The sequence below is a fragment of the Microtus pennsylvanicus genome, chromosome 12, assembly GCF_037038515.1.
Source record: "Microtus pennsylvanicus isolate mMicPen1 chromosome 12, mMicPen1.hap1, whole genome shotgun sequence".
Classification (NCBI taxonomy): Eukaryota; Metazoa; Chordata; class Mammalia; order Rodentia; family Cricetidae; genus Microtus; species Microtus pennsylvanicus.
In genome coordinates this window covers 53,827,496-53,839,736 of record NC_134590.1, presented here as the reverse complement: position 1 = coordinate 53,839,736, position 12,241 = coordinate 53,827,496, and the positions used below count along the sequence as shown (strand labels likewise).

Here is a 12,241-nt window from a genome sequence, read left to right as displayed (position 1 = left end):
TCCATTCATCCACACTTTATTTCAGATCTCAGAATCATGAGTTCTTGCCCCTCATTTTAGAACCCCACTAATAATCAGATGACACAGAACTTACGGCCCACCCTCACAAATCAGAAAGTGTGCCATGAAACCGTGAACCAGGACTGGCGTCTGTGAAAACCATTCCGCTTCCGGCTGAGCAATGCTTCCTTCTCTCGAGTTCTCTCTGTTCTGAATTTACCAGTCGTGTCAAGCAGGCATCTTCTTGTCCAACAGGCAGACTGGCAACCAGCAGAGGGAGATCCACGAGGAAGGACGGGCCTGCTGCAGGGCTCACACACTTTCGATGCATATAGAGTCTTCTCTACAGCCCAACCCAAAGGGAACCTCATTTAGGAGAAAAATCTAGAGTATTCATTTGTGTAAAAAAAAAAAAAAACCCCGACTGTGGTAGAAGAGTATATATACAATTTACTATATGCAAAATACACTTTTTTTGTAAACTGGTTTGTGTTTAGCACACTCCACATATGGAAGTAAGTTAGGTACGCAGCTATGACATCCAAAGAGCTGGCTCAAAGGTGAATGTATCCAGGGGGACCAAGAAGCCCCATATATTTTAGTGTCTAATAGAAATTCAGTGTAAAAAAAAGTTAAAAACAGGGGAGAGTCATCCTTGGATAGCGATGGACATGGGATTATAGCCATGACTGTTCGTTCCTGACAAAGTGCTACCCTAAGACCACTGGAGCCATGTTCTCAGTGCCCGCCTGAGTCTCCACATTTGCCACCATGATTCCTTCTGGACTTGGAAAGTTCTAGAAGACTCAGAGACTATCCAAAGTCTGGGATCCTTTCCACTTTGACTGTCTTGACGCTGAAACGGGAATCAAACATAATTTTAGAAACTGGCTTTGAGTTACAAAAGAAAGCAAGAATGCAGAATCCTAAAATGGTTCTGTCAGGAACCAAAGAACTGCAGGAAACATGAACTTATTCAAGAGGCAGGTGGGCTGGCCTTGTGGGCACCATCTCATAGTTAGAGTGGAGTAGTTTACTTTCAGACGTAGATCAAAAAAATACATGTTCACACAAGTGTTCATTGTAACACAGTGTGTTAGCACATATAAAAAACTCTTAACTCCATAACCCTCAATGTACATGTGAATATCTAACAGCTTATTATTTTTGCTACATTTAAAAACATCTAATTTTATACCGTATGTATCCAGACATAATCACTGTATGCGTGTATATCTACATTTATCGACATACACACATTATCTAGTCACATAACTGGATTCTGTGTAATTAAAGGCATGTTATAGAATCTCTATACTTATTTAGATTTTCCACTTAACATGTTAGAATTACCTGTGTCTTGGTGTTTTAAAAACTAAAAACAACAGCCCTATAAATTCATTGATATGAAAGCATCACACTTACCTCAAGCAATTTTCCTTTTCAATTGTCAGTAACGAGATGGGCTAAAAACGAAAACAAAACAGAGAACTGTAGCAGTCTGGGCTAGGCTGCAGGTGGTCCTGTCACCTTCATGCTCAGAGGTAGGATGTGACTCGAGTCACAGACGAATATAGATTAAACCCCAGAAAGTTTAGCAAGGAAAAAGAATGCCAGATAAAGCAGGTTGCTCTAGCATCTGTCTGCATTGCATTTTACAGGAAGATGAGAACAGAGTGAAACAAACTCAGACACATCCATCCATTCTATGGCGAAGAAGTCACAGTCACTAGGAACGTGTGTGTGGTACGAGTCACTGGGGACTTGTGTGCAGTACATTTAGAATAGCAAAAAGCAGATAATGGCAGATGACTCTTGGCCACAAACGGCTTCCTGAAGCTCTGCAGGGATCTTGCTGGACTCTGCATGTATGAGCCCAGATGTGTATGTATCCCATAAGCAGCTTTCTAACTATCAACCCGGGCTAACCCCACCATCCTCTCATATTTCTTCAAGACCATGACCTTGACCCCCATGAAGAATTTGTGCAAGGGGAGAAGGTAGGAGAACCCCATGTGAAGGGTGTGAGTTTCCAGTCTAGTACACCCAGTTCATCACAGAGCAAAAGACCGGCACAGATGGAGCAGCTGTAGGCAGGGACACTGTAGGAGAGATACGGCAGGTGGGCCCTTCGCACTTCTCCCAACGCATCTGCAAGCACACTGCACAAGGCCTAACCTCTGCAGCTCAATAACAGGGCATGAATTTGAAAACATATTTCATAGAAACAGTATGGTATATGTTCCCCAATGTGATTTGTTAGTGTTAGATGGGAAAACATCAAGCAGGGTGTGGTGGCTAATGCCAGTAATCCAGCTCTTGGGAAACTGCTGCAGGAGGATTGCCAGAGTTCCAGGCCAGCCGGGGCTGCAAAATTCAGACCTGTTGGAAAGGATTTAAATGGTGCCGTCTCCAGCTGAGCAGACCAATACTTGCTGTGATGGTGGTTTGATGGGATTTAGAACCACCATGGATACACACCTCTGGCCATGTCTGTGATGGATTTCCTAGATGAGGTTAAGTGAGGTGGGAAGACCCCGCCCTAAATGTCGGTGGCACCTTGCTACAGGTTCACAGTCCTTAACAACAAAAGCCAAATACTAACATTCATGTAACTTCTTCCTCACCGTGGATCCAATATATCCAGCAGCCCCATGTCCCTGCCTCTGGGACTGACTGTACCTTGGCAGTGTTAGATAAATCCTTCTTTCTCTAAGTTACTTGTGCCAGGGAGCTTGTTACAGCAGATGTACCTCCACAGAGGAAAATGCCTCTCCTTGGTGCAGACCGTGTAGGAGGCAGAATTAGCCCTATGAAGAACACCTCAGGCTTCAGTGCGTATAGGAAAGCCCTTTGCTCTTTTTTTCTGTAGGCAAAAGCACATGAGCCACCACAGGCCATGACATAGACTTAGTAGAGGCTGTGAGTGTCTGTGTCTGTGCAATTGAATAGTAAAGATAAAGGGAAACCAGATCAGATTTGTTTTTGAAACCGAGTATGCCACTAACAATATGCATCTTACTTATGAAGACTTTTCCCTGCCCAGCTCCCCATATAGTAATAAGAGCTTGGTCAAACTGACCCTACCTTGGTTAAATGTCAGTGCGTGCCTTGACTGACACAAGGATCTCCTGAAGGGCCACACATCTTCATGAAGCTCTGACCATGCTTGCCCTCAAACCTCTCTTTGCCCAGGTTACAGGCAGCGTGTCAGGGCTGAAGTGGGATCACCTTCCCAAGTCCATGTGAAGGGAGTAGGTAGCCATACTTATGTTACAGAAGGTCTTCTAGGGGTCTTCCCTATGATCCACGGCTCTGTGGGTCATGGGGGGAGGCTGAGTGGCACTGGCTCGGCTGATAGGTTGGCAAGGCACCTTTATTTATTACGTTTGACTCACGTTTAGGTTCCATCAGAATCAGCCATGTAATAAGAGCATCCCCGCTATCATGAACTACAAACACTAGGGTAGGGGACTGTACTATAAGAGTGAACTCTGACCCTCACAGTTTCTAGGCAAGCAGAGCTCTCATTGACACCTTTTATAGACGTGGAAACTGAGACTTAATGTCATTAGCATTTCACGATGGCACAGTTAAACAGTGAAAATTTACCCCAATCTAGAGCCCAGAGTCTTCTCGCAGGAGTTGGGGGTCTCGTTGAGGCTGGAATGACTGTGTCTATAGGGCTTCTGAGGTGCCACTCTCTCATCTTCAGAAAATAAACAGGCCTAGTCTGTGTTCTCCTCCCTGCCCAGATGAGCCGGCAACTCAAGAGGCCCGCCAGATCCCCACATACAGTGGGCACTCAGGATCAGGAGACCGGCCAGGTCCCCACAGGACAGTGGGCACTCAGGATCAGGAGACCCGCCAGGTCCCCAGGACAGTGGGCACTCAGGATCAGGAGACCCGCCAGGTCCCCAGGACAGTGGGCACTCAGGATCAGGAGACCCGCCAGGTCCCCAGGACAGTGGGCACTCAGGATCAGGAGACCCGCCAGGTCCCCAGGACAGTGGGCATTCAGGATCAGGAGACCCGCCAGGTCCCCAGGACAGTGGGCACTCAGGATCAGGAGACCCGCCAGGTCCCCAGGACAGTGGGCACTCAGGATCAGGAGACCCGCCAGGTCCCCACAGGATAGTGGGCACTCAGGATCAGGAGACCCGCCAGGTCCCCAGGACAGTGGGCACTCAGGATCAGGAGACCCGCCAAATCCCCACATACAGTGGGCACTCAGGATCAGGAGACTGGCCAGGTCTCCACAGGACAGTGGGCACTCAGGATCAGGAGACCCGCCAGGTCCCCAGGACAGTAGGCACTCAGGATCAGGAGACCTGCCAGGTCTCCAGGACAGTGGGCACTCAGGATCAGGAGACCTGCCAGGTCCCCAGGACAGTGGGCACTCAGGATCAGGAGACCTGCCAGGTCCCCAGGACAGTGGGCACTCAGGATCAGGAGACCCGCCAGGTCCCCAGGACAGTGGGCACTCAGGATCAGGAGACCCGCCAGGTCCCCACAGGATAGTGGGCACTCAGGATCAGGAGACCCGCCAGGTCCCCACAGGACAGTGGGCACTCAGGATCAGAAGACCCGCCAGGTCCCCACAGGACAGTGGGCACTCAGGATCAGGAGACCCGCCAGGTCCCCAGGACAGTGGGCACTCAGGATCAGGAGACCTGCCAGGTCCCCAGGACAGTGGGCACTCAGGATCAGGAGACCCGCCAGGTCCCCAGGACAGTGGGCACTCAGGATCAGGAGACCGGCCAGGTCCCCACAGGACAGTGGGCACTCAGGATCAGGAGACCCGCCAGGTCCCCACAGGACAGTGGGGACTCAGGATCAGGAGACCTGCCAGGTCCCCAGGACAGTGGGCACTCAGGATCAGGAGACCCGCCAGGTCCCCACATACAGTGGGCACTCAGGATCAGGAGACCGGCCAGGTCCCCACAGGACAGTGGGCACTCAGGATCATGAGACCCGCCAGGTCCCCACAGGACAGTGGGCACTCAGGATCAGGAGACCCGCCAGGTCCCCACAGGACAGTGGGCACTCAGGATCAGGAGACCGGCCAGGTCCCCACAGGACAGTGGGCACTCAGGATCAGGAGACCCGCCAGGTCCCCAGGACAGTGGGCACTCAGGATCAGGAGACCCGCCAGGTCCCCACAGGACAGTGGGCACTCAGGATCAGGAGACCCGCCAGGTCCCCACAGGACAGTGGGCACTCAGGATCAGGAGACCCGCCAGGTCCCCACAGGACAGTGGGCACTCAGGATCAGGAGACCCGCCAGGTCCCCACAAGACAGTGGGCACTCAGGATCAGGAGACCCGCCAGGTCCCCAGGACAGTGGGCACTCAGGATCAGAAGACCCGCCAGGTCCCCACAGGACAGTGGGCACTCAGGATCAGGAGACCCACCAGGTCCCCACAGGACAGTGGGCACTCACAGGACAGTGGGCACTCAGGATCAGGAGACCTGCCAGGTCCCCAGGACAGTGGGCACTCAGGATCAGGAGACACGCCAGGTCCCCACAGGACAGTGGGCACTCAGGATCAGGAGACCCGCCAGGCCCCCAGGACAGTGGGCACTCAGGATCAGGAGACCCGCCAGGCCCCCAGGACAGTGGGCACTCAGGATCAGGAGACCCGCCAGGCCCCCAGGACAGTGGGCACTCAGGATCAGGAGACCTGCCAGGTCCCCAGGACAGTGGGCACTCAGGATCAGGAGACCTGCCAGGTCCCCACAGGACAGTGGGCACTCAGGATCAGGAGACCCGCCAGGTCCCCACAGGACAGTGGGCACTCAGGATCAGGAGACCCGCCAGGCCCCCAGGACAGTGGGCACTCAGGATCAGGAGACCGGCCAGGTCCCCACAGGACAGTGGGCACTGAAGAAAGAGGGTAGGTCTTGGTGTGAGTGTCACTGAAAAAGTCGCTTCTGTGACATATGAAGGACCTTTCAGTTTTGGGGCCTTACATTATTGAAAATCAAGACAAAGCAAACAATATCTTCAACCTGTCTTTGGAGCCATCTTACTGCCTAGAGAGCACAGAGGGAGGACTTCAGGCACTAACACAGCCCTAGCTTCCTCTCCCAGGAGTGTGGAGTGCTGGGTCCTTCCCAGACACACCTTCAAAGGGATACCAAAAGCAGAATCATCACAAAATCACCCGGAAGCACTAGGTATTTAACACTGCTAGAGCATCCCGGCTGCTTTTCCTATTCTCTACTGCAATCACTTCCTCCTCTGCAGGAAGTCAGATCCAAGCTTCAGCAAGGCTTACCGTGTTCCTGTTATACAGATGTGAGCTGCTAAGTCAGGAGAACCACTAGCCCAGAGAGCCAAGTGTTTTTCCCTAGAGGCAGATGCCTGTGGGTCTGAGTGGGGACTCCTTATTTCATTATGTTTATCTCGCCATGTTTAAAGAAGATGTCTGGCCCTCTTTTACACCCAAAGGCTCAGGACCAGGGCATGGCATGGCAGGGCAGGTTCAAGGATGAGAAGTGGTGAGTGCCTAGCGGGCATGTCTAAATGATGACCCTACGGGTCTTAGGTTAGCGAAGAAAGCAAGCCATCACAAAACTGTGAAGCTACTGAAAGGCTCATGAGATTTCTGGTTTGTTTTCATTTCATAACCTTTGTTTGTAACTTGATTGTGTAATTCTTTTGTTTGTTTGTTTTGAGACAGTGTTTCTCTGTGTAACCCTCGCTATCCTAGAACTTCCTCTGAAGACTAGGCTCACCTTGAACTCACAGAGATCCTCCTGCATCTGCTTCCCCAGTGCTGGGATTAAAGGCATGTGCCACCACTGCCGTACCCAGACTGTGTGATTCTTGAGTGTGAACTTTGCAGATGAGGATCATGTCAGTATCAAAAGCTGTACACTTTCGAGTGCAGACTTTGACATCATGGCTAAATGGCAGTGTTCACAGCAGAATAGGAGCGCCGAGAGGTTCCTGGCTCTCAGAGACAATCCTCCCACTGGCAAGCTGAGTCGGCTCTCCCTACTGGAAACATTGCGTGGATGTGGTGGACTCTGCCAGGCCTCCTAGAGCTTTCAGTCCTATGCTCCTGGTGCTGTACTGCTATACCCTCTTCTAAGACAGGCTTGTCACGGGCTTGTCGCCTGCTGCAGGGCAGTCAGCAGAGGATCCTTCCACCAAAATTCCCATGGCACAACTTTTTGCCAACTGGTCCACCCGAGGGGCTCTACCTTCCCAGGTAGACCAGATCCCACAACGGAGGGAGATGAGGTGTAAAGGCTGCATCTTGCCCCTGAGGGTGACTTCTAACAAGCCATACTTGCTTCAGAACTCCCCACTGCTGAGATGAGGCTGCGGCATGTCTTTCTAGACTTCTGATCTTTCCTTTCACAACTATGGACCCTCGCACACATTTGTATCCCAAATTCCATCTCAGCATCTTTGCCAGAGACCCAGCCTTCCACACCCTCCCACCCACATAGGTCTCTCTCCAGCACCCTCCATGCAGACTCAATGAAATGTTCGGCATGAGAGCAGGCATTTGGTGATGCCATGCCTAGGAGGTCAGCACCAGAAGCCAGTTCTGCACACTCATCAGGTCCTCGGAGAACTGATGCTGGGTGTCATTGGTAGGAAAGAGCTCACCTCTGGCCTGCAAAATCTCAGCTAAGATATGTGAGACACCCTCTAGACTCTCCATGCTAGGAAGGAGGAGGCCAGTACACAATGCAGGACAGCCAAGGCACTGTCTATGTGCTCTGGACCAAGTCTGATAAACTGAGATTTGCCCTGAAGCGACCTCACAACACAGCATCCTAGCATCCAAGTTCAGCACACTGTCAGAAAATCAGATGCGTAACCCCCACTTCAGAGCCTTACTGACCCCCGCTTTATCATCACCACTTCAGCTACGGCTGGAACATCTGAAGAGCAATAAGTTCATAAATAGAGATTCTGACCATCCGGATGATGGTATCATGAAGCTGGGGTAGGAGGACCACTTTGGGCATGAAACCCCAGAAAACTCACAGACCCCCACAACATGAAGACACAGTGAGGATAGCAAACGCTATCTGTGAAAAATCTGCCCTTATCAGAAATGGATGTGGTGGTGCCTTGGCCGTCCATTCCCCAGTCTACAGAATCATGAGGAAGAAATTTCTGGTCTTTATAAGCCACACTGCTTACTGTGCTTTGTTATAGCAGCTCAGACACTGAAACGATACCTCTCCCCGCATATGACAAGCTGAAGCAAGAGAATACTATTTTAAACTTTTGGAATGTTCCAAGTTGTAAGTTGGAGGGGGAAAAACCCTTTTATCCTTCTGAAAGGAGAAATTCTACTGACTTTCTTGTTCCCGTTCCTCGTGAAATCAGCACTTCTGCTGTCTCTAGGAAACGTGGCTAAAGATGACGATGCCCCTGACTAGAAATGGGCATCCTATGTGGCAGCACCTGATGAGGAGCCCACGCTGGTGACTTCCCTCAGTGTGGTGTCTATTCTTTTAAGGGGAAATGTCCCACATGGAGCATGGGGCTTCTAGGACAGCAGGATTCCCCATGTACCATTGTCTGACTCACTCCTTTGCAACTGGGGTGGGGGCAACATCCCCTTGGGTGCTGACCATTGGCTTGGAGCTGCCTGAGTAGACATGAAGAGGACCACAGAAAGTCTGCCCCCTAGTGGACGTGTTTGTCTGAAATTTTAGTGGGGGTGCAGCAGAATTCACTTGGCAGGTAACACTCAGAGTTATCTGGCAAATCCAGACTCACATAGGAAACTCCAGGGAGCATAAAAGCACAAGAATTTTGAAAGAAAAGCTTGAGTTCTTTTTCTGGTTGATTATAGTTAATTTTCCAGAGAGAAAGAAAGGAAGCAAAGGAGGGAGGAAGGCAGAAAAGGTCTTTAAGTCACTACTTGGTGATTTGGGGCAGAGGGGCTAAGTAAAGGTATGCACGCATGCAACCCGTTAGGGTCTAGAGTCCCTCATAGCATTTGAAGATGGCATTTAGTCCAGAGGCTACCCCATTTCACTGCTGAGGAAGGCACTGGAAATTTAGACAATCGGCATCGTGGAATGCTATGCGGAGTGTGACCAGAGCTAGCCAGGGACAGTGCAGTGCCATGCAGAGGGAGGTGAAGGGCATCAGAGCATGCAGAAGGCTCGGTGTCAGGTCCAGCAGAGACAAGAAGGCTCACCCCAGGCTAGGCATGCACTCCAGGCTTTCTTTTACCTTGTCATAACGGGATTGTGAACACCATATAAGTGATCTTTATGATAACCATTACTACCGTTTTCCAAACTGCAACAAAAATAAATACACCAGAAACACCAAGTTACCTCTAGGGTGAAGCATTCATGCTGTGGATCACAAAGACAATGTAAAGGCTACAATGTAAAGGACAATCTGGGTCACAGATTGTCCGGTCTGCAAAGGTGGTTTGAGGATGTGCTACGTGCCCATCTTCCCTCTTTCGAAACCACAAATGGAAACAGTGGCTTCCCAGAGCGATGCGTCTAATGTATAAAACGCTCATTCACTCCATTCGTAAGCACCTTCTATGCGCCAACCCTCTTTCTAAGAGGTGCCGTGATTCATCTCTACCCAGACTTCTCTGTTGTTCTTATGTCATATTATTAACTTAACTACAGGTCTACCATGTAATAGAAACCTCCCCCATCCCATCTGTGAAGATAATTTTTAAAAAAGGCTTACTTTTTCATGGGGACAGTTTCAACACTATAAAATATAAAAAGGGGAGACAGGGTTATTTGCTTGTTTGATCACTACGAAGGCCATGATCTACACCCTCCTCCCCGTGCCCCCCATTCCCAGTGTTTTCACTGCAGTCCGGACTGACAGTTCGGATTACAGAGATGATGAGAGAAGACGAGAAGGGAAAAGCAAACATGCGTGTTCAACAGACACAAAGCAAAGGGGAGGCGGCAGCGCGGGGGGAGCGGTGGGGGGGGGAGTGGTAACAACGGTTATCATAAAGTGAAATGCCATGTTCCCGAGACAGGCGAGCTGAAAACAGAAGAAGGCTGGTTAAGGACGTTGAGTAAAGAGGAAGGAAACAGAATCATAAGATTGGTTATAAACAAACAAAAACAAGACCACCACCACCACCAGCAGCAGCAGCAGCGGAAAGGGGACAACCCAGGACTTAAGCAGGAGCCAATTGTTCTCTTGAGGACTGGCCTTTGGTGGCTCTCGGGGGACAGTGCTGCACACAGACACCCCACACTCACTCGTCATATATGTCCTCGGAATCCATCCTGCGATAGTACTTGGCCAGCTTGACAGCGATGATCACAGCGGGAAGCAAGAGCGTCGTGGCTTGTCCGATGCCAAACCAGAACAAATTCTGGGGATTAAGACAACAACAACGGTCAGGAGAAATAAATGCTTGGGGACAGATAATAGGAAAGACCATTCGCTATGGGAAGAATTTCTTTTGCAATTTTTTAAAACTCTTATTCTGTTCTCAAAATCAACTGTGAACCTAGCAGGAACCAGCCACAAAAATACTGGGAAAGGTTATTGTAACGGAGATAATCTTTCCGCAGGGCAAGGAGGTGAGAGCCCAGGTTCTTGCTTATTTTCTAAGAGAGGAACAGAAGCATCTAAGTGGTGTAACTAAGATTTGGTCTAACACAGTCAGAAAACACCTAATCACACATCACACAGTGTATCTTTGTTAGGATGGCTGTCTAATCAAGACAGCTGGCAACCAGCAAGCCCAGGTTTAACTGTCATTCCATATAGTTCAATGTAAATATGAACAGTTGGCTTTTCTGATTTTTTTTCTACATCTGAATAGTCAACACATTGGCAACTTCAATCTACAGAGCCAGGGCTGGGCTACCTCCCCGAGAGCTGGTCAGAAAGGCTCCTGAGATCTCCAAAACAACACAGGCAATTGCCATTGCTGTTGGGTGCAAACCAGACTGAAAGGTAAGACTCCGTCACTATCGCCACACACACTGGTTATAGGACATAGAGAAAGCAGGCTGGAACTGGACTAGAACTTCACCCTCATAGTGCCAGAGGGGCTGTGCAGGCTGCTATGGGAGCATTGTTTTCAAAAGCCTTATTCAGAGTGGCTCCTGTGTGTAGCACTCTCTGCAGACTAGAGCAGATGTACCCACAGGGGCAACAGAGGCAAGTCCAGGATGGGGCAACCAACCTGTTTCTAACTGGATTGGAAGCCTGCTCTGCAAGAGATAATTCATATCGAGTCCTGGAAACACAGTCAGAGCCTGTGCCTAGGAGGGTGCAGGCCCTGATGAGGAAGCTGTCGAAGCTGTGCTAAACGGACATAATATGCTCATAAAATTACCTTCTAAATAATTATATTTATCCTTATTTGTTGGTGCCACTATCAATTTTGGACAGGGAGGCTTCTTCTTTCAGTGAACAAAGGTAGCTAAAGATTGTCGTAATTGGCCAAAATCACAATGTGGCTTTTGAATGTCCGATCGTCAATGCTGCATCTGTATCACTCCCACCAAGGCTCAGGAAATCTCTCAGAGGAAGGTGAAGACAGACTGGGAGAGCGGATAGTGTGAGGTTGCTTTGGAATCCTGCCTTCCATGCATGACATGGCTGTGACAGTCTCCAACAAAGCAGAGCTGTGTTCCCTGCGCAGGACTGCACAAGGCTGGACCCGTCAGCATCCTGCCATGGAGAGGGTGGGGCTCACGAAGCCCAGGCCTCCCTGGGAATTTATAGGCAGTTAATGGTTGACGGGGCTAAGAAAAACCACTTTCCTTGGTGGTATACCACTGGGGTAAGGGTGTCCACACTCCTCTAAATAACCCTTCACCATGTCCCTGGAAACAACCCCAATGAAAACCATTAGACCAAGAGGAACTGGTTGGGAAAAGGAAGGTGAGCAGAGTGATGGGTGGGGGACAAGGGAAGATGACGGTGGCACCTCTCTGGCTCCTGATCTTCAGAAAAGGAACAGTGATGTCATAAAGCTGTAAAACTCTCTGAACAAGGAGGAAAATGTAGAGAACTACTAATAACACAATGGGGGCGGGGAGAACACATTTACGCAATATGTCTTCTCTTTTTGAAAGATGAAGTTCTTACCAGAGGGTCAGCAGCATAGCTACACAGAACACCACTAACAGCGGAGTCCATCGCAGTGACCACAGGTTTGCAGGATGCCATCTTCTCTGTGACCTGTGGGATGGAAAGCAGGCAAATGTGCACTGCGGCTGACAAAAATTCATGCCGTCAGATGTG

General features: G+C 49.8%; 1 protein-coding gene across 2 annotated transcripts in view; it reads right to left on the bottom strand.

The window, feature by feature from the left end:
- The window catches only part of Prom1 (prominin 1), a 103,280-nt gene continuing 91,039 nt past the window's right edge, over nt 1-12,241 (bottom strand). Inside the window, exons 22-27 of one of the 2 annotated variants that reach the window (XR_012907287.1) lie at nt 12,086-12,178; nt 10,237-10,352; nt 9,701-9,724; nt 9,183-9,286; nt 1,426-1,466; nt 1-856 (exon numbers count right to left, since the gene is read on the bottom strand). Coding sequence is in view for 1 of the 2 variants with exons in the window: in XM_075943667.1 (XP_075799782.1) it covers nt 1,451-1,466; nt 9,218-9,286; nt 9,701-9,724; nt 10,237-10,352; nt 12,086-12,178 (318 nt within the window). In the remaining variant the exon portion in view is untranslated. The remainder of the gene's footprint in view (nt 857-1,425; nt 1,467-9,182; nt 9,287-9,700; nt 9,725-10,236; nt 10,353-12,085; nt 12,179-12,241) is intronic. The other variant, XM_075943667.1, reaches the window with a different exon arrangement.